At 49.1% G+C, this 25,050-nt stretch overlaps 1 protein-coding gene across 8 annotated transcripts in view; it reads left to right on the top strand.

Annotated features, from left to right (window-relative positions):
• Nucleotides 1-25,050, top strand: part of CASZ1 (castor zinc finger 1) — a 346,407-nt gene that overhangs the window by 291,277 nt on the left and 30,080 nt on the right. For 7 of the 8 annotated variants that reach the window (XM_058160962.1, XM_058160963.1, XM_058160966.1 and 4 more), the window contains 4 exons: nucleotides 331-1,168; nucleotides 5,977-6,045; nucleotides 19,305-19,395; nucleotides 22,904-23,068. In XM_058160962.1, coding sequence (XP_058016945.1) covers nucleotides 331-1,168; nucleotides 5,977-6,045; nucleotides 19,305-19,395; nucleotides 22,904-23,068 — 1,163 coding nt within the window. The remainder of the gene's footprint in view (nucleotides 1-330; nucleotides 1,169-5,976; nucleotides 6,046-19,304; nucleotides 19,396-22,903; nucleotides 23,069-25,050) is intronic. The other variant, XM_058160964.1, reaches the window with a different exon arrangement.

The raw sequence follows: 25,050 nt of genomic DNA, 5'->3' as shown, positions 1-25,050 counted from the left end.
AAAATGACTTTTCCTTCATCTTAGGCCAAAGCAGGAGCGCGGAGGCATTTATGAAACTTTGTTTAATGTACTGAAAAGCCATCGGCTAGAACATTTAGGAAATTGATTTTCCTGGCATTGATGAACTCTTTTTATTTTACCCCCAGTATTAATTACTTTGGGGGGGGGGCGAAAAAAAACACAAATTAATTTAAGTGTCGTAAAACCGAACAAGTGAGCCTAAACGTCAGCCGGTCCGTGTTTGCTCCTTCTGCCCCCAACCCCACCATCTCAGCCCCCACCCCACCCCGTCGAGTGACGCGTTTTCTGTCTTTCTGTCATTTACTCCAGGGGAGGCGTCCTCTCTGCGAGACTATGCTGCTACCACCATGAGCGAGTTCCTGGGCATGTTCGGCTACGATGACCAGAACATGCGGGACGAGCTGGCTCGCAAGATTAGCTTTGAGAAACTGAATGCTCCTACCTCAGAGACAAACTCAGCCGCCGCGGCTGGAGAAGACGCCGTCAGCAAGCGAGCCCGTTTTTCCAAATACGAAGAGTACATCCGCAAGTTTAAGGCTGGGGAGCAGGTCCCGTGGCCCATTCACCCAGTGAAGACCGAAGAGCTGACCAGCAAGCTAGTCAAAGAGGTCCCGCTAGGCTTGGGGCAACCCATCCGGTTGCCGGCTCCCGAAACGTCGCTCCTGCCCGAGACGAAAGCCACCATTTTGCCTCTGCCTTCGTCCAGCGGCAGCTCCCAGATGCAAGGGCTGATGTCGCGGGCCTCCAAGTACGATTTCTTCATCCAGAAACTGAAGACCGGGGAGACCCTTCGGCCGCAGAACGGCAACACCTACAAGAAGACGTCCAAGTACGACTTGGAGAACGTCAAATATTTGCATCTGTTCAAGCCCGGGGAAGGCAGCCCAGATATGGGAGGAGCCATCGCCTTCAAGACAGGCAAAGTTGGTCGCCCGTCCAAATACGATGTCAGGAACATCCAGAAGATTACCCCCGTCAAAGCTCCAGCCCCTAGCCTGGGTCCCAACCCTCTGGCCAGCACTCCCAGCAGCACCCCAGTAGCTGGCCCCGAGCAGCCCGTCTCTCTGCCCTTCAGCACTCCGGAATACCTTAAGTCCACTTTCTCCAAGACGGATTCCATCACTACCGGAACAGTTTCCACCGTTAAGTAAGTCTTTTATTGTCATCGTTCATGGTGAAGACGTGGGGAAGAGCAAGGGCTGCCGGGCTACAGGTTTCTCCCAACTTGGCCTTCTCCGCTGGCGCAGAGCTGAGAGAGACCATGCTGGCGGAACAGTTGCAGTCCTGCACATCTTTAAGGTGCCAAGCTGGGGTCGAGACCAGGGGTGGGCTTCAAAAATTTTAGTGAGGGGTTCTCTGCCTGGGTTGCTGGGTAGGCGTGGCCATGGTGGGCGTGGCCTAGTCAGCCTCCTGCACCATGGTGGGAGGGGAGAGGTTTGCCTTCCCTGGGCTCCAGAGGCTTTCCCCGAGTCTCCGGGAGGGCGAAAAGGGCTTCCACAGGCTCCGGAGGTCGGAAACAGAAGAAGGCCTGTTTCTGGCCTTCCCGAACTTCCAATAGGCCCGTTTTTCACCCTCCCTGAGCTTCCTGCACTTACCTGCATCCAAAACGGACTGCTTGGGGACTCCTGGGAGGAGCGGGGTGAGGTGGGCGGGGCCAGCCAAGAGTAGGACAAACTGCACAGAATCTTTGCTAGAAGTTCTCCTGAACCCCCAGCAACCCACCCCTGATCGAGACCCTACCGATGTGCTGTAGGAAAGCCTTCCGTGTCCTGCTTTGGCTCTGAAGAGTGACAGGGAAGATGGCGGGAGTAGAACAGGTTGAAAGGTAGATTAAATTACTTCACGGATGGATGAGAAGGCGCAGGTGCGAGGACCTCAGGGGTCTCCAACCTTGGCAACTTTAAGCCTGGCGGACTTCAACTCCCAGAATTCTAGAAGTTGAAGTCCGCCAGGCTTAAAGTTGCTAAGGTTGGAAACTTCGGTGCTAGCTCTGGGATCAGATACGATGTGACACTTAAGGCGGGTAATCCTGGACTGACAACCACAGTTGAGCCCCAACGTTCCCGTTGTTAAGTGAGACATTTGTTCAGTGAGTTTTGTCATTGTCGTTAAGGGAATCACCACAGTGGATAAGTTAGCAATCCGGTTGTTCAATGAATGTCGCTTCCCCATCGACTTTGCTCACCGAAGTAAGTCACCCCGGGACACTGCGGCCGTTTTATATGTGGGTCAGCAGCAGAGAGAACATTTGGGCTCGACTTTGGTCGTAAGTCCAGGACTACTTGTCTTCCTGTGGCTGCAGGTAGTCCTTGACTTACAACGTTTCGTTTAGTGACCATCCGAAATCGCAGTGGCACCGAAAAAAAGAGATTCCTGAGCTTTTTCAGACTTAACGACCGTTGCAGCATCCCCGTAGTCACGTGATCAGAATCCAGACGTTTGGCAGCCGACTCCTGTTTACGACGGTTGCAGCATCCAAGGGTCACGCGATGCCCTTTGGCGACCTCCCTGGCAGGCAAAGTCAGTGAGACACCTGATTCACTTAACGTCCGTGTTACCAATGTATGAACGGCAGCGATTTGCTTAACAACCGCGCCAAGAAAAAATCCTAAAGTGGGACAAAACTCATCGAACAACTTATCTCCCTTAGCAACGGAAAGCTTGGGGTCAGTTTTGGTCGTAAGCCGAGGACTCTCTGCACTAATGGCTGAGGAATTAAAAATGGGGGGCGTGCAGAAGACGGAGACAAAAGGGGGCATTTCCATAGTTTCTATTTGGCTACAGCGAGTAGCAAAACGTGAGCCTTTGGGCCTGATCCAGCCCAGATCTTCTGAGGATCTTACACCAGGTTGGATGGTCTGAGGTAGATCACCAAGGCTTTCTTATTTGGGGGGAATTGTGGTAGTTGAGTTCCTTCAGTGGAAGGAAAACGAGAGGGTCCTTTTCAGCTGGGCTCAGTAGATACAGGTAATCCTCGATTTACAACCGTTCTGCTTAGTGACCATTCAGAATCCGAATCAGAATAGAGCTGGGAGGGACCTTGGAGGTCTTCTAGTCCAGCCCCCTGCTCAAACAGGAGACCCGATATATATATATATACCATTTCAGACAAGGGGCTGTCCAGTCCATTCAAAGTCACGACGGCACCCGGGAAAACGTGACACACGACCGTTTTTCAGAGTTACGACCTCAAGTTAGCGTCCCCCAGCATCGTGGGATCGAAATTCAGATGCTTGGCAACTGACTCCTCTATTTATGACCGTCGCTGTGTCCCGGTCTACTTTTGCGACCTTCCGAAAAAAGCTTCGCTTCACCGCTGGGTTACCGACTGATCCAACGGCAGCCACTCACTTAACAACCGTTGGCAAGGACGGTCGTAAAATGGGGCAAAGCTCACTTAGCAAACTTAGTCTCACTTCACCACAGGGATCTGGGGCTCGGCTGCGGTCGTAAGCCGAGGACTACCTGCACCCACCCCACCCGCACCCCGAGTTCCTCTTTTGCCCTGGGTACAGTGCAGGGGTAGGCTTCAAAAATTTTAGCAAGGGGTTGCTGGGTGGGTGTGGGCGTGGTGGGCGTGGCCTATTCAGCCTCCTGCACCACTGCAGGAGCGGGCGTTTTTGCCCTCCCCAAACTCCGGAGGCTTTTTTTTTAAGCCTCCGGCAGGGCAAAAATGGCCTCCCCAGGCTCTGGAGGCCTGAACTTCTGGTAGGCCCATTTTTCGCCCTCCTCGAGCCTCTGCAGGCACCCTGCACTTACCTGCATCCAAAATTGACCGCATGGGGATTCCTGGGAAGGGTGGGTGGGGCCCAGCCAGGAGTGGGATTTGGGGGTTCCTCAAAGTGCACAGAATCATAGCTAGAGGTTCGCGCGAACCCCCAGTAGTCTACCCCTGTGTGCAGTGGCTGGATGATGGTTTCCAGTGCCGCGCAGAGGCTTTGCTCAGCCCTGATCCAGTTATTCGTGATAACAACTGTCCTGTCGCATGATTTATTTCGTTTCTCTGATCTTCCATACTTCCAGGGTGGGGAGGGGTGGGTGGGGGGGACCGAAAGAGCTGGCAGAAGGGGATAAAAACAGAGTAGAGATCATAAAAACCGAAGCTTAAGCAAAGTCGAAGAAGAAAAGAAAACCCGAGCGGGATGCATTACCGTCACAGAGCAAGGAGCGGGCTCCCTTTGCGTGGCCTTTCCAGATTCTCTCGTCCCCTATTCCTTGGTGGGCTGGAGTTGGGTTTGGCTTTCATCCAGGCCATGGAGAGGGTCGTTCTATCGCAAAACCAGCTGTGAGGCACCCAGCACCTTTTAAATCACCCGTCTCAGACAAGAGCATGTCAAGGGCAGCCAGATGTGAGCCGTCAATCTCTTGAAACGCTTGGTTCCAGACGTCTCTATCATTCGGTACAACTTCTCTCTTCTCTTCTCTTCTCTTCTCTTCTCTTCTCTTCTCTTCTCTTCTCTTCTCTTCTCTTCTCCTCCTCTCCTCCTCCTTCTCTTTCCTCTCCTCTGCTCTCCCCTTCTCCTTCTCTCCTCCTCCTCCTCCTCCTCCTTCTTTCCTCTCCTTTCCTCTCCTCTCCTCTCCTCTCCTCTCCTCTCCTCTCCTCTCCTCTCCTCTCTTTTTTTCTCTTCTCTATCTCCTTCTCCTTTTTCCTCTCCTCTCTTCTCTTCTCTCCTCCTCTCCCTTCTCCTTCTCTTCTCTTGTCCATTTCCTTCTCCTTCTCCTCTCCTCTCCTCTCCTCTCCTTCTCCTCCTCCTTCTCTTCCTCCTCTCCTCCTCCTCTTTCCTCTCCTCCTCCTCTCCTCTTTTCTTTTCTTTTCTCTATCTCCTTCTCCTTTTCCTCTCCTCCTTCTCTTCTCTCTCTCCTCCTCTCCCTTCTCCTTCTCTTGTCCATCTCCTTCTCCTTCTTTCTTCTCCTCTCCTCCCTTCTTCTTCTCCTCTCTTCTCTTTTCCTCCTCTTCTCCTCCTCTTTCCTCTCCTCTCCTCCTCTCCTCTCCTCTCCCCTTCTCTTCTCTTGTCCATCTCCTTCTCCTTCTTTCCTCTCCTCCCCTCTCCTCCCTTCTCTTCTCTCCTCCTCTCCTCCCTCTCCTCTCCTCTTCTCCTCTCCTCTCCTCTCTTCTCTTCCCTTCCCTTCCCTTCCCTTCCCTTCCCTTCCCTTCCCTTCCCTTCCCTCTTCTCCCTTCTCCCCTGTCGTTCTCACACACAGAGAGTTCAGGTAAAACTTTGGCAGGTATGCTGTGAGTAGAGTGGAAGGCATCCCTGTGGTTTTTGTGGGGGAGCCTTGGTGTGGCTTACCTCCAGGCCATACCTGTGTCCGAATTCTTAAAAGGGTTATGCCAAGATTTTTAAGGAAGGGGCGCTCGGTGGGAGCTCGTTTCCTTCAGTTGTGTCTTATGCCCAGCAGCCAAGGCAGGTGGCAGGTTAACAAAAAGACAGGCGGTTATGCAAAGGGAGAGGCCGAAGCCCTGCTTGGATTAAAGCAGTGTTAAGCGGAGGAATCCTAATTTTCTTCACCTTGCAAATGGACAACAAAAGCAACTCCCTTCGGCATAGAGAAGGTGGCATTTCCAGCTTCAAAGAACATCCAAGATCTCAGAAAGTGTCCTTCTGCCTGCCTATCTTCATAGAGGCTTTTGTGACGAATAGTCCAGGTTTTTTCGGGTCACATGCAGGGTGCGGTAAATTATAGTTCTGTAAGCATGGGCCAAGCGACTGCCTCCCATCAATAGACAGGCAGCCCGTCCTTTGGTGAACCAAGCCTTGTTGGTGAACTTGGGGTGAAATGCTCCTTAGCGAGCCGTGAGGAAGATGAGGAAAGAAACCCATGTGCCCCTCTGGGCTACGCCTCTGTCCTTTTGGGGACGTGGGGGGGGGCTGGGGGTGGGGGTGGGATGGCTTGATGCATCTCCTGATACCGCCTGGTGCTAACCATCTCTGCCATGTGTGTGCTTCTCATTAGGAATGGATTAACCACTGACAAACCAGCTGTCACCGAAGATGTAAATATTTACCAGAAATATATTGCCAGGTAGGCCGATGTACCTTCCCTGCTCTGCCTTGGGGGTGCGGGGAAGAGTTGGGGGGGGGAGGAGGGGCCTGCAACTGCACCGTCTGGGTGCAGTATTGTAAGCCGCTAGTCAGGGGTCCCGAATCTGCCCCTCCCCACTTCTCTTTGACGTCCCCCGCTGCTATCCGAGCCAACTTCTCTTGCTCAGAACCCTCTCAACCAACCAACCGATCGATCAGAATAGAGCTGGAAGGGACCTGGGAAGGTCTTCTAGTCCAACCCGCTTGCTCAAGCAGGAGACCCACCAAGTGCCCAAACTAGTGTGTGCGTGTGAACACGCCAGAGCGCCGGAAACCCGAAGGCCAGCTAGCCGGTGTGTGCGTGCCTGGTTTTTTTTGGCCGTTTTTTGGCCTCTTTTTCGGGCCATTTGCAGGCCATTTTTTGGGCTGTTCTCCTGCTGTTTTTCGGAAAATGAAAAATAGCCCGAAAACGGCGGGAAAACGGCTCGAAAAAGGCTTAGAAACAGCCGGGAAAAATGGCTCCCCAAAATGCCCTGAAAACAGTCTGAAAAAACGCCTGGAAAAACGGCCTGAGAAAGGTCCGAAAATGGCCTCAGAAATGTTTTTTGGCCATTTTTCGGGCTGTTTTCCGGTGCCCGTGAAGACCAGCTGGCTGGCGTGCATGTGCGTGCCGGAAATCAGAAGATCAGCTGGCGACTGTGCGTGTGCCCACAGAGAGGAGGGCCATCACGGCCCTATATCGTTTCAGAGAGGTGGTGGTCCAGTTGTGTTTTTTTTAAAAAAAACCTCCTTTTGCTTAGGGGAAAAGTGGCCCTCTCCAGTGGTGGTATTCAGCCGGTTCTATCCAATTCAGGTAAACCCATAGCGGCGGTTGCAAGAGGCTCCGCCCAGACATCGTCACATCCTGTTTTTGACGCTCTGCGCATACCAGCCCTGGCCAGCTCCATTCCCCAAGACCCTTCCCCTGCCTCAGAGTCTGGGCGGCTGTAATCGGGAGGAACATCGCAATTAATCTCCGTGGACCGTTTTAGACGGTGTGTGTGTATATATATATATACATATATATATATGTTTTCTGAGGTTTTCACGGGTGTTTGTATGTAGGTCTTTGGTTATTCGGGTTTTCTCCCGTGTAAAATTGGAAGTGTCTTGGCGACGTTTCGACGAAGTCTCATTCGTCATCTTCAGCTTCTGGGAGCAATGTGTGATTGCTCCCAGAAACAGCTGCAATCACACATTGCTCCCAGAAGCACAAAGCTGAAGCCTGAAGATGACGAATGCGACTTCGTCGAAACATCGCCAAGACACTTCCAATTATATATATATATATATATATATATATATATATATATATATATATATATATATATATATATATATATATATATATAGTCACATTAGAAGTGAACATAAAGTCAACTCAAACCTATAACCCAAAAGAAATTTATTTTGGATGTACATTTTTCTTTTTTTTTTTTAAAAAAAGGAACTTGCCTTGTTCCAATCAAGAGAATATTTCTTCTCTAATTCTTCTGGTCACTAACAAAAATTTTGTCCCTTTAATGCATAGCTCTCAATGTGAACCTTATCCCGAGCCTCCGTTGCCTCCTTCACTGAGGCACCGTGCCATTCATTGGGACTTCTGTCCATCACTTTAAGAACTTCTGACCGGGACTGGGAGGTTTCATAAATCTGACCATCATAATCCAGCTTGGTAGCCTTTCCTCTCGATCCATTAAATGGAACATCATCGTCCTTAGAAGGGGCTCCCAAGATATCCTGCTTCCCATGCCTGGCATGGTGACACCAACACCAATCTATCTGCAAGGAACAAATTTGGATAACAACCCACAATATACCAGCCTTCTCCGTGTCCGTTCCCCTTCAGGCGGGTTGAACTCTCACCAGCTCCCATCATCCCCAGCCAGGAAGGCGGAGGCATTCAGAGGGGCAGCCTAACCCCCCCACCCCTTGGAGGGGCGCCAGATTGAGGACGGCTAGCGCGCTCTGCGGATAATCTCCTGTTTTCAAATTGCCCTTCAGCTCCCTGAAAATTCGTCTCCAGCTGTAAATGATTTAACAGCACATTTAACCAGACATTATCCAACCAGGTAGCCACAATATAAGGATGGTCAGAAGCAAAGTAATCAGGTGTTTAATTTCTCCTTCCCACCCCCCCCACCCCTCTCTCTTTTTGTCTCCTTGTCCCCCCCTCTTTTAAGATCAGAAAATTGATTCTAAAGCCATAGGAGTAACTTTTGCATTGCTGCATCTGAAGGGCAACTCTGATGCACGTCCCTGCGCCCACCCGCATGCCCACACGTGTGTGTGTGTGTAACACACACACACACACACACAGAGCGAGCACTTTCTTCTGCTCATTGTTTTCCCTGCCCGAAGTCCTTCCCCTCGGGGCCCTTAAATCACACGGTGGGGCCGGCTTGATTAGCAGTCATAAGCTCATTATTTTAAGCTGTCTCTCTCGTACAAGACAAGGAGAGAGAAGCCATTTGTCCTTTGCCAACTGCAAAAGGCAGCTTCCTCTCTCTCTCTCTCTCTCTCAGCTTCCAGGAGAGCCCGCATTCCTCGAGATTAGCAAGACCGGCTTGGGGTTAAAAGTCAAAGGAGAGAGAGAGAGAGAAAGAGAGAGAGAGACAGAGAGAAACAGAGAAAGAGGAACAGAGAGAGAGAGGGAGGGAATGAGAAACAGAGAGAGAAACAGAGAGAGAGAGAGAGAGAAACAGAAAGAGGAACAGAGAGAGAGAGAGAGAAAGAGAGAGAAACAGAGAAAGAGGAACAGAGAGAGAAAGAGAGAGAAAGAGAAAGAGAAAGAGGAACAGAGAGAGAGACAGAGAGAGAGAGAGAAAGAGAAGCAGAGAGAGAGAGAAACAGAAAGAGGGAATGAGAAACAGAGAGAAACAGAGAAAGAGGAAGAGAGAGAGAGAGAAAGAGAAAGAGAGAAAGAGAAAGAGAGAAAGAGGAACACAGAGAGAGAGACAGAGAGACAGAGAGAGAAACAGAAAAAAAACGGAGAGAGAAAGAGAAACACAGAGAGAAAGAGAGAGAAAGAGAAAGAGTTATAGTTATTTTATGCTTATGCTTATATATATTGTTGTGACAAATAAAATAAATAAATAAGAGAGAGAGAGAGAGAGAGACAGAGAGAAGACCTCTTGGGCCAAGGTCCCCCCAATGCCAGGCCGTTCCCTGACTGAGCCAAGTGTCACTTTTGCCGACCAGAGACCCGAGGCAAGTGTCAATTTTGCCCGGTGACACCTTCCCGTTCAGCCTCTCCCTCTGCCTTTGAAAGAGCCCCCTGGCTTTCCCGCTTCCAAAGACCCCTTTGATTTAGCCCGCCCCACGAAACCCATCCGAAGCGTTAACACGTGGAACCATCTGGAGGAACGATGGAGCTGTCCAAGGGAGATGACCGGAGTGGTTTCCCTTTACCCTTTCGTGGCCTGCCAGTCTCGTGGCTAGCCAGGGACCACCTCCCATCCTATCCATCCAGCCTGGTTTTAGTTAATTAAATGCACCCACCCGTGTGCCTTTTTGAAAAAGGCGGGTGGGGGGGAGGAGGAACGGGGATTCCACATTTGGTGGTGGTGGTGGTGGTACCAGAGAGGGATTGCGTGAGATCTCCGGAGCGCCGTGTGCGTAATCGGTTTGGGAAAAGAGGCACTTCGGAAAGAAGTTGCATTTATGGACTTCGCCAAACGAGCTTCTCTCCGCTTAGAAGCCTCTTTGAGGTGCAGCCTTACTTTTTCACTCGCTCTGTATTTACATTTCTTTTTTTTTTTCCTCTCCCTCGGACTCATTATTTATTATTATTGGTGCCCTAACAGATGGTTCTGCTGCAGATCTTGCTTAAATATTTATTTACACGAGCGTTTCCCTCCCTTCTACCCATCGCTTGTAATTGGGGTGGGTTCGGTATTGGGCGGTTGGGTTTCTCTCTCTCTCTCTCTCTCTCCCCCGTCACGCACATCATCGTTATAAAGTAATGAGCGTGTAAACAGTTGCTAAGCAGGCTGACTTCTGTATTTATTATTTTTATTAGTATTTATTTATCCGGGGTTTTTTTTCCTCTCGGTTAGCCTCAGCCAAATCTGGGAAACGAGGGTTTGGCGTTGGCGTTGGGCGTGCTCCAGACATCGTCCCCGTTTAAACGCTGGCATATTTTATTTTATTGATCTATTTGAGGAGTTTTATACTGCCGCCTATTCGCACACGACGACTGAAGGCGGCTTCCAAGAATATTACAATTGCAATATTGCAGTCCAAAGCAAGGAGAGGTGGACCATAGTTCTTGGTCGTGCTTTTAAGTTTGATTCTTTTTTTTTCTCTACTGTTGCCCCTGTTGTTCTCTCTAGATTGTGAACTGACCAGATGATGATTATTATTATTATTATTATTATTATTATTATTATTATTATTATTATTATTATTATTATTATTATTATCTGATGCTGCAGTATGTTCGTATTTAAGGTTGGGGTGGGCGTATGGAGGATTACACCGTATCTTTGTTCTGATATCGGATTTTTGATTTGAAGGATTGTAGTATTTTTTTTTCCTGGAGCATGCATACCTTCTTGGAAAGGATCCGTGTATATAGAATAGAATAGAATTTTATTGGCCAAGTGTGATTGGACACACAAGGAATTTGTCTTGGTGCATATGCTCTCAGTGTACATAAAAGAAAAGATACGTTCATCAAGGTACAACATTTACAACACAATTGATGATCAATATATCAATATAAATCATAAGGATTGCCAGCAACAAGTTATAGTCATACAGTCATAAGTGGAAAGAGATTGGTGATGGGAACTATGAGAAGATTAATAGTAGTGCAGATTCAGTAAATAGTTTGACAGTGTTGAGGGAATTATTTGTTTAGCAGAGTGATGGCCTTCGGGAAAAAACTGTTCTTGTGTCTAGTTGTTCTGGTGTGCAGTGCTCTATAGCGTCGTTTTGAGGGTAGGAGTTGAAACAGTTTATGTCCAGGATGTGAGGGGTCTGCAAATATTTTCATGGCCCTCTTCTTGATTCGTGCAGTATACAGGTCCTCAATGGAAGGCAGGTTGGTAGCCATTATTTTTTCTGCAGTTCTAATTATCCTCTGAAGTCTGTGTTTTTCTTGTTGGGTTGCAGAACCGAACCAGACAGTTATAGAGGTGCAAATGACAGACTCAATAATTCCTCTGTAGAATTGGATCAGCAGCTCCTTGGGCAGTTTGTATTTTTATATAGGTTTTTATAAGACTAAACACAGAGAGAGAGAGAGAGAGAGAGAGAGCAGAAGTCCCTAGATGACAGTTGAGGGGCATGGATGAGGTCTCACAGAATGACTTGGGATGCTACACAGTTTGTTTTACGGGAAACTGTTAAAGTGTCTTCTTTGGTTTTTCCAATCCGAGGGCTTGAATAAGGCAAGTCCCCTTCTTCATATATTTTCCACTGTAATTTGAAACAAGATATCCAGGTTTGCGATTCGTAGGAAATGTGCCGAAGGAACAATTCTCTGATGTTTTGTTTGGGTTTTTTTTTCCTATCGCGTTCTAAAGAGATGATCTGTTTGCGTAATTCCTAAAGTTGTGTTTGAAGAGCTGGTTCGCAGTGGAAAATCCAGGGGATGCGAAATGCGTAAAATCAGAAAATACGATAGATTGGAAAACGAGGGAGCCCCCCTGTGCGATGTTAAGGCGTGCTATCGTATTAAGTAGAAACGGAATTTAAGTAAGGGGTCTCTATTGGGGCAATCACGAGAGGTGGGAGTCCCTCTCTCTCTCTCTTTTCCTTCTCTTTCTTTCTCTCTCTCCCTCTCTTTTTTCTCTCTCTCTCTCTTTCCTTCTTTCCCTCTTTCTGTCTCTTTCTCTCTTTTTCTTTCTCTTTCTCTCTCTCCCTCCCTCTCTTTTCTCTCTTTCCTCCCTCTCTTTCTCTTTCTTTTTCTCTCTCTCCCTCCCTCTCTTTTCTCTCTCTCTCTCTCTTCCCTCTCTCTCTTTCTTTCTGTCTCTCTTTTTTTCTCTTTCTCTCTCTCCCTCCTTCTCTTTTCTCTCTTCCTCCTCTCTTTCTCTCTTTCTCTCTCTCTTCCCCCTCTCTCTTTCTGTCTCTTTTTCTCCCTCCCTCTCTCTTTCTTTCTCTCTCTCTCCCTCCCTCTTTTCTCTCTCTCTCTCCCTCCTCTTTCTGTCTCTCTCTTCCCCCCTCTCTCTTTCTGTCTCTCTTTCTCTCCCTCCCCCTTTCTCTCTCTCTCCCTCCCTCCCTCTCTCTTTCTCTCTCTCCCCCCAAAGTTATGTCAAGTCCACAGCATATAATGAATGATTTTAATATTTAGTTGCTTCATTGGTTAGATGAATCAATTAAGCATCTTTCTGATCTACTAAAAATCTGGCCCCAATTAAATAGGCCACAGACTTTTCCCAACATTAATTATGTGGGTGATCCTTTCTGAAGAAGGGGTGAAAGGACAGCCCACCGTTTGGTTACCAGAGGCCAACCTGCTTTTCTGGGTGAAAGCCATGAGTCACGGCGTGGCTGCATTAATAAATAATGGTGGGGTTTTTTTCCCCCCCACCCCCATAAAAATATTTGTTGCTGTGGCATCAATACCTATCAATATTCTTTGATTTTAAACGTCTGCTTCCTACTCAGGAAAAGGAAGGGCTTTAGGTATAAATCTATTGGCTTTTGTACATATCCCGTCTTCCTTCTCATTTACTTATTTAACAGTTTGCATCCGACTCGTCGAAATACTGCCAGGAGCCGTTTTTATAGCAAGACTCAAATAAGAGAAAACTTCAAAAATATTTTTTTTTTAAAAAAAAAATTCTATCAAACACCGTTCAGTTTTGATGAGAGCTGGTAGCCCTGGAAACCCGCTTAATGCCTGATTAGCCTGGCCTTTTGGGCATCCAATGATGAGTGGCAATGTTAGGATCGCGTGGTGTCATATTATACAACAGCTTTTAAGTTTTTGGTCTGTAGGAAACTTGATGTTCAGAATACAGATTACAGAATAACAGAATTGGATGGGACCTTGGAGGTCTTCTACTCCAACCCCCTGCTCAGTAGGGGGTTATCTCTACACCACTTCAGACAAATGGTTCTCCAATCTCATCTTTAAAGCCTCTGCCGATGGAGCACCCGCAACTTCTTGTGGCAAGTCGTTCCACTGGCTAATTGTTCTGACCGTTACGGAATTCCTCCTTAATTCTAGGTTGCTTCTCTCCTTGATTAGTCTCCATCCGTTGCTTCTTGTCTTGCCTTCAGGTGCTTTGGAGTGAATAAGTTGATCCCCTCTTCTTTGGGGCAGCCCCTCAATTATTGGACCAGTGGTATCGTGTCACGCCTGGTCCTTCTTTTCACTAGACTAGACATTCCCCATTCCTGCAACTCCTGTTCTTCATATGTTTTTGCCTCCAGCCTCCTAATCCTCTTTCTTGCTCTTCTCTGCACTCTTTCTAGAATCTCAACATATGTGTGTGTGTGTGTGTGTGTGTGTGTGTGTGTGTGTGTGTAGGTCTTTGTTAATCCGGGTTTTCTCCCGCGTAAAATTGGAAGTGTCTTGGCGACGTTTCGACAAAGTCTCATTCGTCATCTTCAGTCTTCAGCTTCATACTCCCAGAAGCACGGCTGAAGCCTGAAGATGACGAATGAGACTTTGTCAAACGTCGCCAAGACACTTCCAATTTTACGGAGAAAACCCAATAACCAAAGACCTACATACAAACACCAAAAATCTCAGAAATATATATATATATATATATATATATATATATATATATATATATATATATATATATATATATATATATATATATATATATATATATATATATATAGTCACCAAAACTAGATGTGGTCCAATAATTTAAGGAACCTTGGTTGGTGGACCAACTGGTCTTTGAGGACATTTGGCTTTCCGTTCTTCTTCAGTGGGCAATGCATTTCCTTGGATCCTGTCCTGTCCTCCCACAAAACCAGGGAAGGATCTAATGACGAAAAACGTGGATTTGGTATTAAAGGTGGTTCTGCGTTTTGCTCTTGTGGATCAAAGAAGCGGTAGTCTTGGAAACCAGACAAGGAGAAAACCAATGCCCCTTAGTCCTATTTTTTTCCCAATTTCGTAGGATCTCTGTATGTTCACTCACCCGTTTCAACCATGAATGACAGCAGAGTTGGTCTTCAGCTGGTTCAGACCGGTTCGGCTGAACCGGTAGCGGAAATCGCAGGCCGGCCTATTTAGGCATGTTTTTGAGGCCGGGTACATGCGCGGAATGCGTGCACGTGAGCAAAGCGCATGCACGGAAGGCCGGGCGCACATGCGGAAGGCAGGCGCGCGGGGTGAACCGGTAGCAACATAATGTGAAACCCACCCCTGCATGGCACCTGCCTATTCCTCATAGCCATGACTGAGGAATTCTGGGAGTTGAAATCCTCAAGGCTTAAAGTTGCCAAGTTTGGGGAGCCCTGCTATATAGGAAGAAGATCTCCTTGGTCCCTAGTCGTCACCGAGGTGGGAATCTATTCCAGAGCAGATCTGTAGGCATCGTCCCATGCCGGTTTCTGCCAAGCGTCGCTCACCCATTGCTTTGAAGGGGAGGCGGGGTCTCGAACGCAGCAAGCCGGGTGCTTTGCACCGATGAAAAGGCGCGTGGAAGGGGACTGGCAGGGCGGGGGCGGGCGGGGGGGTGAGGGGGGGGCCCAGCAGGTGTGCGCCTCTTGCACATGGCGTCAGCAAGCGTGCGCTGTCTGTGCGAGGCTTCCTGCTTTCCAAAGCTCAGCAGATGCTGCCCTTTAAAAATTAATAACTTGAACTGTTTCAAGTGTCAGGCGAAGCCAAGGAGAGAGAAAGAGAGGTAGCCCTTTAGGAATCTATTAACTGGGGAAGGGGGGGCGGGAGGGGGGCAAAAGGGGGGGGGAGAGATTCCCTAACCCCCAGAGCTGGAGGCCTGCCCTACACACACACACACACACACACACACACACACACACACACACACACACACACACACAGAGCGAGCTTTGCCCTTGATGTGACATAGCGGAACATGGCTGTCTCCGCTCTGCCAAATGGGAGGGGGAGGAGAGGGGAGGGGAGGGGAGGGTAAAAAATGCAAAGCAGAGGGAGCAGAGAAGCGACCTGCCTGGCCCTTGGCATACCAAGCCTCTTCTGGCCCACCTCCGGATCCTCTTACACTTGTCTTTTCCAAAGGTCTCTTTTTCTCTTATCCCTTGCTTCTCTTTTTTTTTTTTCATAAAAAAGTTTTATTTTTACAATCATATCCAACAGCTCAACCAATGTACAGTTATATACAATTAGTCGGGCTTGCCCAGTCACCACCCCCCTTTTTAACACTCTTCCCTCTTCTACCTTCTTCTACTTTCCAGACCTTCCTCTCCTTCTCTTATCTACATCCGCTCCTCCCTCCACCCTACACCTTCCTTCTCCCTCTTCTACCCCTCTTCCTTCCTCTTCTCCTCTTTCCTACCTCCTACTCTCTCCTCTTTTCTCCCTCCCCACCGTTCTAAAATGGTAACTGGGCAGACCTGACCCTACATTAATTATATTTATACATCTTCAATAATCCCTGTACATTAACCATCACTCCATCCTCTACCCTCAACCCCCCAATTCCCCTCCCTCTTACCCCCCACCCCGACTTCCCAGGACAAAATGCAGGGTATCAAAACTAACAATCATAATCCAAAATAATTCCTAAATTATAATCTCTAGTCACTCCACACATAATCACACTCTCAATTCCCCTCTCCTTCAGAAATAAATCTAATACAAAATATTTCCTAAATTTACTCATATGCTATTCGATATTTTTTTTATCTGATACTTATTTTGAATATAATCAATCCACATTTTCCATTCTAAAATATATTTTTCTTGTGTATAGTCTTTCAAGTAAGCAGAGATTTTTGCCATTTCTGCCAAATTTGATACTTTGAGTGTCCATTCTTCAATTCTCTTTTTTTTTCTTCACTGTTTGCTCCTCCTTTCTTCCTTCCCGCCGCCCTCTCTCGGACGGCGGATGGACGTCTCTTCTTGCGCTGTTTTGCAAATGTTGTCGGTGAAATTTTATTCGCTTTTTTTTTTTTTTACCGCAATGCTACCCAGCCGCTTTTTCTCGTTCCTTTCCCCTTTTTCGAAGGTTGGCTTGTCGACCCTATGCAGGAAGTCCTCGACTTAACAACAGTTTGTTTAGTGACCTTCTGAAGTTACAGTGGCTCGAAATGAAAGTGACTTAATTTGCGGCATCCCTGTGGTCGTATGATTTCTGTTCAGATGCTTGACAATTGTCTCACATTTATGACGGTTGCATTGTCCTGGGGTCACGTGATCCCCTGTTTTGAAGGCCTGCTGACAAGCAAAGTGCAAGGGGAAAGCCACAACCATGTTGGGAATCTAACAATTGCAGCGACTCGCAAGAAAGGTTGTACGATTCACTTAAGGAATCGCCTTGCTTAGCCCGGTTGTGGTCTCTTCTTCCACTTCCCACTTTCTTCCTGGTTCCTAATTTGTTCTTCCACTCCCTGCCCTCACTGGACACACACTGGAAACACACACACACACACCACCAGTGGTGGGTTGCTACCAGTTCGCCTCAGTTCGGGCGAACCGGTAGCGGTAGTTGCAGAAGGCTCCACCCACCCACCCGGACGTCTCTGCTCATGCGAACTCGTAGCGGCCAAAATTGAAACCCACTACTGACACACACCTTTTCCCACAACTCACAGCTCTTCTTGGGTGCTGTGTTCCAGGGAATTTCTCCCCAGGCTTCAAGCTGGCCTGTCTTTGGAGTCACAGGACGATAGCTGATGGAGCTTTAGACATTTCCCACCCTCTTCATTTCCCTTCCCATCGCTTCCAAATTGATTGTCTACGTGGGCCTTTCTCTTGATGGCCTGCTTTCCTGCTAGAACAGGGGGTCCTCAAACATGGCAGCTTTAAGACTCGTGGACTTCAACTCCCAAGAATTCTCCAGCCAGCTACGAATTCTGGGAGTTGAAGTCCACACGTCTTAAAGCTGCCAAGTTTGAAGACCTCTGAGCTAGAACGTTTCTAGATATGGTGGCTTGGCGTTCTTGTCATCTCCGGTCAGCGACCATTTTGGCTGGGGATTCTGGGAATTGAATCACAACTCCTCGTGACTGGACCATACTGGAAAAACTATCTTACTGGATTGTTTTTTTGGACTCCTTTACTCCTGGTGCTTCAAACCGTCCAGTCAGATCTTCTTAAAAACATTCCCTTCTTCCTCTTCTCGCTTTGTTGGGTCTTAAACTGCTTCAACAAAGAGTGAAGATTCATCTAAAGGCTAGTCTAGAGAAAAGAAGGACTAGGGGGTGACATGATAGCAGTATTCCAGTATTTGAAGGGTTGCCACAAAGACCAGGGGGTCAACTTATCTTCCAAAGCACCAGAAGGCAGGACAAGAAACAATGGATGGAAACTAATCAAGGAGAAAAGCAACCTGGGAATTAAGGAGACACTTCCTAATAGTGAGGACAATTAACCAGTGGAACGGCTTGCCACCAGAAGTTGTGGGTACTCCAACACTGAAGGTTTTTAAAAAGAAGAGAATGTCTGAAATGGTATGGGGTCTCCTGCTTGAGCAATGGGTTGGACTAGAACAGGGGTCTCCAACCTTGGTTGCTTTAAGACTTGTGGACTTCAACTCCGAGAGTCGCTCAGCCAGCAAAGCTGGCTGAGGAACTCTGGGAGTTGAAGTCCACAAGTCTTAAAGCAACCAAGGTTGAAGACCCTTGGACTAGAAGACCTCGAAGGTCCCTTTCAGCTCTATTCTGATTCTGATTGTAACCCCAGGTTACCACGCCTTGTTTCATGTTGCAGATACGTTTGACCCCAAAAAAACCCCAACAACAAACTACTATCCTAGGAGGGATGCTAGAAAATCCAGCATCCTGGACATCTGGAGATTTAGTTAGGGTTTGTTAAGAAAAGCTGGGACTTTTGATTTTAATGGAAGAAGTCAGGTTAAGTGAAAGAGAAGGATTATAATTGTGTTAGATTCCAAAAATTTAATGTATGAATGTTTGTTTATTGAACTATACCTTGAGTTTGCTCCGGGAAGTCGGCGGAGAGGGGGGTTTTGGAGGGAGGGGGGAGGGGGAGGGGAAAAATTATTTGTTTTTATAAAACTTTTTCAATTAAAAAAAAAAGAAAAAGAAAAGCTGGGAGATCCTGTCCCTCGTGATTCTATCTAAATCTAAAATAAGACGAGTGGGTGGCCATGAAGTCACCCTGAAGATAAGGTGTGCAGATGGCCTGAATTTGCACCTTGTATTTTGAGGATTTTTCATCTGAGCATCTGAGTAGGATCTCTGGATCAATAATATCCTGGAGAACATAAACTGATTGGGCCAACCAAGGTTGTCTTTTCCCCCAAAGCCCATGTAGTAATTCGGCCTTAGTGACGACCAAAACTGGATGCAGCGTTCCAGGTGTGGCCTTACTAAAGGCTGTATACAACGGTGCTAATACTTCCACGTGATTTTGATGCTGTGCCTCTGTTTATACAACCAAAGATTATATTGGCTTTTTTTTTTTGGTTGCTGCCACATGCATCTGGCTCACATTTAAGTGACCGTCCACTAGGACCAGTGGTGGGATTCAAGTAATTTAACAACCGGTTCTCTGCCCTAATGATTTCTTCCAACAACCAGTTTGCCAAATTGCTCAGAAAGTTAACAACCATTTCTCCTGAAGTGGTGCGAACTGGCTGAATCCCACTACTCTATCTATCTATCTATCTAGTGGTGGGATTCAAGTAATTTAACAACTGGTTCTCTGCCCTAATGATTTCTTCCAACAACCAGTTTGCCAAACTGCTCAGAAAGTTAACAAGCGGTTCCCCCAAAGTTGGGCGAACCGGCTGAATCCCACCCCTGACTAGGACTCCAAGGTCCCTCTCACAGTTACTGCTTTTGAGCCAGGTTTTCGCCTAATCTGTACTTGGTTCATAAGGAGGGGAGAAATGCAGAGGTGCCCTCTGCACCTCCTGGCAGAGGAATGCCAGGCCTGCGATTGCAACCACTCGGTGGGGCCAATTGCCATTTCGTGTCCATTTCTCTCAGCACAAAACAGGAGGCCAGCTTTGAAACAGACAGATGTCTAACTGAGAGGATGGGGGTGGGGGGGTGGGGAGAGAAAAGGGGAAGCCATTGCTCGTTTTTTTTTCCTGACCCACGTAACCTCCTCTCTTCCCTTCTTCTTATGTCCAGGTTTTCTGGAAGCCAGCACTGCGGACACATTCACTGTGCATATCAGTACCGGGAACATTATCACTGCCTTGACCCAGAGTGCAACTACCAGGTAGATAATATACAATAAAAACCCCAGAGATTTGAGAAAGTAGCCCAAAAAGCCGGGTGGGTGGGGGAAGGATTGAAGATGAAATAATCTAGTGCAGAGGTCCCCAACCCGGGACCTTGGCCTGCTACCGGGCCACATGAACGGTGGGTGGTGTGCACCCTTGTGCACAGCTCAACTTGCGAAAGTCAAACCGCTGCAGCTCGCACGGCCTGGTTCCCCTCTCCCCCTGCCTCCCCCCCCCCCCGAGTCGAGCCACCAAGCCACAAAGGTTGGGGACTGCTGATCTAGTGGCCCTAACATCCAGTGCAGCAATTTGTCCATCGTAGCGGAATTGTTTCCTAAGGCTGCTAATGCATCCTTTCCCTTGGGGAAGTTGTCAAAGGAGCAGGGGTGGGATTCTGCTGGTTCAGACCGGTTCGGGGGAACCGGTAACTCCGACAATCAGCTGGGAGCGAACCGGTTTGCTCCGACGATCAGGTGGGCCTGCCCGCCAGCCCCTTCGCTTTACCGACCTATATCTTCTCAGCTGATTCGCGTGGCAGAGCGGACTGCCCCGCCTCAGCTGTGTTACTCCCCAGCAGTAACACGGAAGCTAAGTTTTCATAAAACTGCGCACGCACGCAGCACGGAGCACACAATCACCGAACCGGTTGTTAAACCAGCAGGATCCCACCACTGCAAAGGAGGGTGGTTTGTTTGTTTCCCCCTGAGGATTTTTGCACATGGAGAAACTCTTCAGGAGATGGGCTTAGCCAGAGGTGACGAGTCACCGGTCTCCTTCCTTCCCTTAGACGCGGTGAGCCTTTTAAAAAATCCTCAGGGCAAATGAACTTCTCACCAACCGACCAGCCGTTTCAGAACATTTCCTGCCCTCCGTGATCTCCGCGTATTTTTTTTGCCTGCTAATTCAAGGGACGTTCTTGGCAGTAACGCAGAGCCAGGAGGACATAAAACGGGGAGGTTAATTCGAGACGGAGAGCTGCTAGGAAAATGGGGGGGGGAAGCCATCCGAACTGGTTTGCAGACCCCGCCTGTCGGGGCTCCTCGTAAAAACAGCTTGTTGGGATCGTTCCAGGTATTCTTTATGGACTTCTGGTGTGTAATTGTCCCAGGGTCCCGCGGTGCCTACAAACACTCCATTGTCAGCCTTTCTCCCCCCCTCCCTCCCCCCCAAGAAACGACCCTCTTTAAATACAGAAAGGCAGGTGGGGCTTAGCCTCTCGCCATAATGGAGACGGATGGGATTCCGCAGCCGATTCCTCCTTCCTTTCAGCCTCTACTTCCCCAGGGGGGTGATGTGAATCCCTGCTCTGGTGTGTGCCGGTCAAAGGTGTTTGAGTAGCCTCCCGGGGGAGAGAACCCGGGGTGACCTTCAGTAGCCTCTGCCACTGGGTTGAAGGAAGGTGGAAGAGAAAGCAGGATGTGGAGGAAGGGAGAGAAGTTGGAACGGCCGGGCAGGCGGCCGGGAAAGCTGCCAGGACACACTTGTCAGGCCGGCTCCTCTGTGTCACATGCTGCATTTGTTTACCCTCCATTCAGGGTTGGCTTTGACTCCGCTGGTTTTTTGGTTTTTTTTGTGGTCAGCCCCCCCTCCCACCACAATCATTAAGACTGTGGCATGATCGACAGGATTCCCAGGAGTAGCTGCCACGGATTTGTTCCGCAGCGTTCTCCAGGGTCAGAGGCACACCTCCGATTGCAGCGGGAGGGGGGTGGAACTGGTTCTGTTTCTCCCTCCCCCCCAGCCTGAAAGGCTGTGAGTTTCTGCGGATGGCGGTGGGGATGTGGGCAGTGGGAACCCCGCCACGGGTGGGGAGGAGGTGCCTCTCCAAAGCACCTGAAGGCAAGAGAAGAAATAGCAGATGGAAGCTAACCAAGGTGAGAAGCAACCTAGAACGGGGGGGGGGTCTCCAACCTTGGCAACTTTAAGAAGACTTTGTGGACTTCCAACTCCCAGAGTTCCTCAGCCAGCAAAGCTGTCAGTCAGCTAAGACAAGCTGGCTGAGGGTCTCTAGGAGTTGAAGTCCACAAGTCTTCAAGTTGCCAAAGTTGGAAAGCCCTGACCTAGAACTAAGGAGAAAAAAATTCACGGCACTGAGGACAATTAACCGGTGGGACAGAAGTTGCCTTCACAAGTTGTGGGTGCTCCGACAGCTGGAGGTTTTTAAGAAGAGCTTGGACAGCCACTTGTCTGGAATGGGGTTGTGCTTCCTGCCTGAGCAGGGGGTTGGACTAGAAGACCTCCGGGGCCCCTTCGAACTCCTTGAGGAAGGAGCGCGTTATCGCTCTTAAGGAACAGAGAGTTGGGGGTGAAGAAAAGGCCCCTGCTTTAGAAAAGACTGACCCCAGGAAAGTGTAAAACTTTGCAGTGACTTTTGGCTGACACTAGAGCCAGGGGTATAGCCAACCTTGGCTTGTGGGGCTTCAACTCCCAGAATTTCCCCAGCCAGCCAAGCTCGGTTGACTTTTAAGCCAAGTCTTCAAAGTTGCCAAGACTGGAGACCCCCCCCTGCTCAAGACACTCTGGAATAAAGTGGCTGCCAGATTAGCAGGATGTGGCCAGAGCATTCCAGAGAAATTAGTCCTCGGAGCTCCCTCGCCGCTCCTGTGTGTGTGTATCCCAACGTTTAATCAAAGCGATAGAGCCAGATGGAGATTTATTTCTCCTTTCGAAGAGCTGGGGGAAGGGGGCCCAACTCCCCATCTGGATTTCGAAACGATCCACCTCCATCCCAGCAGCTGGACTCACCCAGGCGTCTCTCTGCCTGTGTTTGATCAATGGTTAATTGGGAGATCTGGCTTGAGGGGGTGCCCAACAGGGGTGGGCTTCAGATACTTTAGCAACGGGGTCACTGCCCCATTGCTGAGTGGGTGTAACTATGGTGGGTGTGGCCTAGTCAGCCGCCTGCACCGTGGGGGGGGGGGCATTTTTCGCCCTCCCCAGGCTCTGGAGGCTTTCCTCGAGCCTCCGGGAGGGCAAAAAATGCTTCCCCCAGGCTCCGGAGGCCAGAAACAGGGCCGTTTCCGGACTTCCGTAACCTCCGATAGGCCCAATTTTTGCCCTCCCAGACTCTCCTACACTTACCTGGATTGTTGAATGGGCCGTGTAGAGACTCCTTCAAGGGCGGGGTGGGTGTGGCCAGCCAGGGGTGGCATTTGGGGGCTCGCCGAACCCCAGCGATCCTTAGCTCAAAGGGTCCCCCGAACCCTGCCGAACACCCAGGACCTCATCCCTGATTCAAACCATTCTACATGCACGCAGAGGCTACTCTCTAGCTGGTTTTGGCTTCTAAGCATCTTCCGTGAACTCAGCCCTGTTTTGGCCAGGGTTTCGTTTCAGCGGACATCTGAAATGCATCCCAGTATTCAGTATTACCCCATTCCGTATTTTCTCTCTGCTGTGAAACCCTTCTCGGGAGACACCTTACTAGGTAGCTGGAATGCTGTCCATTTCTGGGACGTTCCCCCCTCCCTTCACCTTCTGCTTCTCCATCTCTCCCCCCCCCAGAGGTTCACCAGTAAGCAGGACGTCATCCGGCATTACAACATGCACAAGAAACGGGACAACTCCCTCCAGCACGGCTTCATGAGGTTCAGCCCCCTGGACGACTGCAGCGTCTACTACCACGGCTGTCACCTCAACGGGAAAAGCACACATTACCACTGCATGCAGGTAAAACACCCAGCCCACCTTGGCTGGCCTGGGAGAGCCAAGGATCAGGGCCGCCAACCCAGGGGTGGTATTCACTTAGCTTCGCTACCGGTTCGCAAATGGGAGTGCAGGCGCCACCTCCGCACAGGATCTTCGGCGTCAAAAACGGGACATGAGATGTCTGGGTGGTTGGGCGGAGCCTTCCGTAGCCGCTGCTACGGGTTCGCCCGAACTGGATAGAACCGGCTGAATAGCACCACTGCGCCGACCGGTTCATCCCCACCAAAACCGAGCCTTATTGGGGGAATAACCCTTTGAGTTCCCACCAGGGTAACTTGCCAGGTCCCTCCCAGGAGGATGGCACTCTGGCGGGAGGCCTCCTTCTCAACTCAGAGCTTACTCACTGTTGAGCGGTGACCTCGCAGCACAAAGCCCCGGCTGCTCCTTCTCTCCGGGGTTGCTCCCTTTGTGGCTGGCTGCTGAGCCCAGATCAGAGGAAAGCACCAAGTGTCTCCGTTAGGGTGGAAGCGTTTGATGGGAAAGTTTGGTTTGGTTCAACCTGGAGCAGAGAATTTGAAATCCATTCAGAATCTTCCTGGGCTGCTGGCGGCTTCTTTGTTCGCGGTGAGTTAAGCAGCTGGACAGATGTGGCCATTCAAGTAGTCAAGTAGTCCTCGACGTACGACCACAATTGAGCCCACCATTTCTGTCTGCCTCTGACTCGCATTTATGATAGTTGCAGAGTCCCAGTGGCCATGGGATCCCCTTTTGCGACCTTCTGACCAGCAAATGGGGAAGACAGATTCGCTTAACGTCCCGTGTTTTGCTAACTTTTTAACGACTCCATTCAAAAATTTCCCGTTGTTAAAATGAGACCTTCGTGAAGTGACTTTTGTCCCATTGTACCGCCTTTCTGGCTACAGTTGTTAAGTGAATCCCCGCGGTTAAGTTAGTAGCCTGATTGTTAAGCAAATCTGGCTTCCTGCTTGTCCTCGGGACCTAGCAACGGTCATAAGTACGAGTCGGTTGCCAAGCGTCTGACCTTTGATCACGCGATCCTAGGGAACGCTACCAAGGTCGTGACTCTGAAAACACGGTCATAAGTCACCTTTTTCGGTGCCGTTGTAACTTCGGATGGTCACTAAATGAACTGTTGTAATGCGAGGACGAAGTGGGGGTCCTTCACTTAAAAGAGAGAAACTGGCACTTCTAGAGGGAAATCATTTTCCCGGAAGGGAGACCAACAGGAAAAACCTTCGTTGGAAGCCAATATCCATGTTAAAGGGGCGTGGGAAGTTTTCACAACATTGTAAATCCTCCCAAGGAGAGAAAATAGAATCAAGATCAGGTGAAGTGTTAATACCGCCTTATAACGCCTTAGTAAGGCCACACTTGGAATCCTGCATTCAGTTTTCGTCACCACGATACAAAAAAGATGTTGAGACTCTAGAAAGAGTGCAGAGAAGAGCAACAAAGATGATTGGGGGACTGGAGGATTAAACATACGAAGAACGGTTGCAGGAACTCGGTATGTCTAGTTCAGGAGTCAGCAACCCGTGGGCTCTGGAGCCGCATGTGGCTCTTTCATCCCTCTCTTGTGGCTCCTTGTTGCTGGTCGCTCCACAGTTGATAGGGCTTTCAGTTAGGACAGGTAGAGGAAAAAGGATGCTGTGGTAGGAGGAGACTCGATGGTGGGGGAACCAGCTTCCGGTCAACAGAGGAAAAAGGGACGCCGTGCTAGGAGGAGACTATGATGGGGGAACTGGACTTCCGGTCGGCTCCAGAATTGAACGGGGGCTTCCAGTTAGGACCTTTGTGGCTCTTTGAGAGTTTAAGGTTGCCGACCCCTGGTCTAGTTTGATGAAAAGAAGGACTACGGGAGACATGATAGCAGTCTTCCAATACTCAGGGGCTGCCCCAAAGAAGAGGGAGTCAAGCTATTCTCCAAAGCACCTGAGGGCAGGACAAGAAGCAACAGGTGGAAACTAATCAAGGAGAGAAGC

The sequence above is a fragment of the Ahaetulla prasina genome, chromosome 18 (genome assembly GCF_028640845.1).
Source record: "Ahaetulla prasina isolate Xishuangbanna chromosome 18, ASM2864084v1, whole genome shotgun sequence".
Lineage (NCBI taxonomy): Eukaryota > Metazoa > Chordata > Lepidosauria > Squamata > Colubridae > Ahaetulla > Ahaetulla prasina.
The sequence above is the reverse complement of the archived record's forward strand: the minus strand, read 5'-3'. Positions and strand labels throughout refer to the sequence as shown.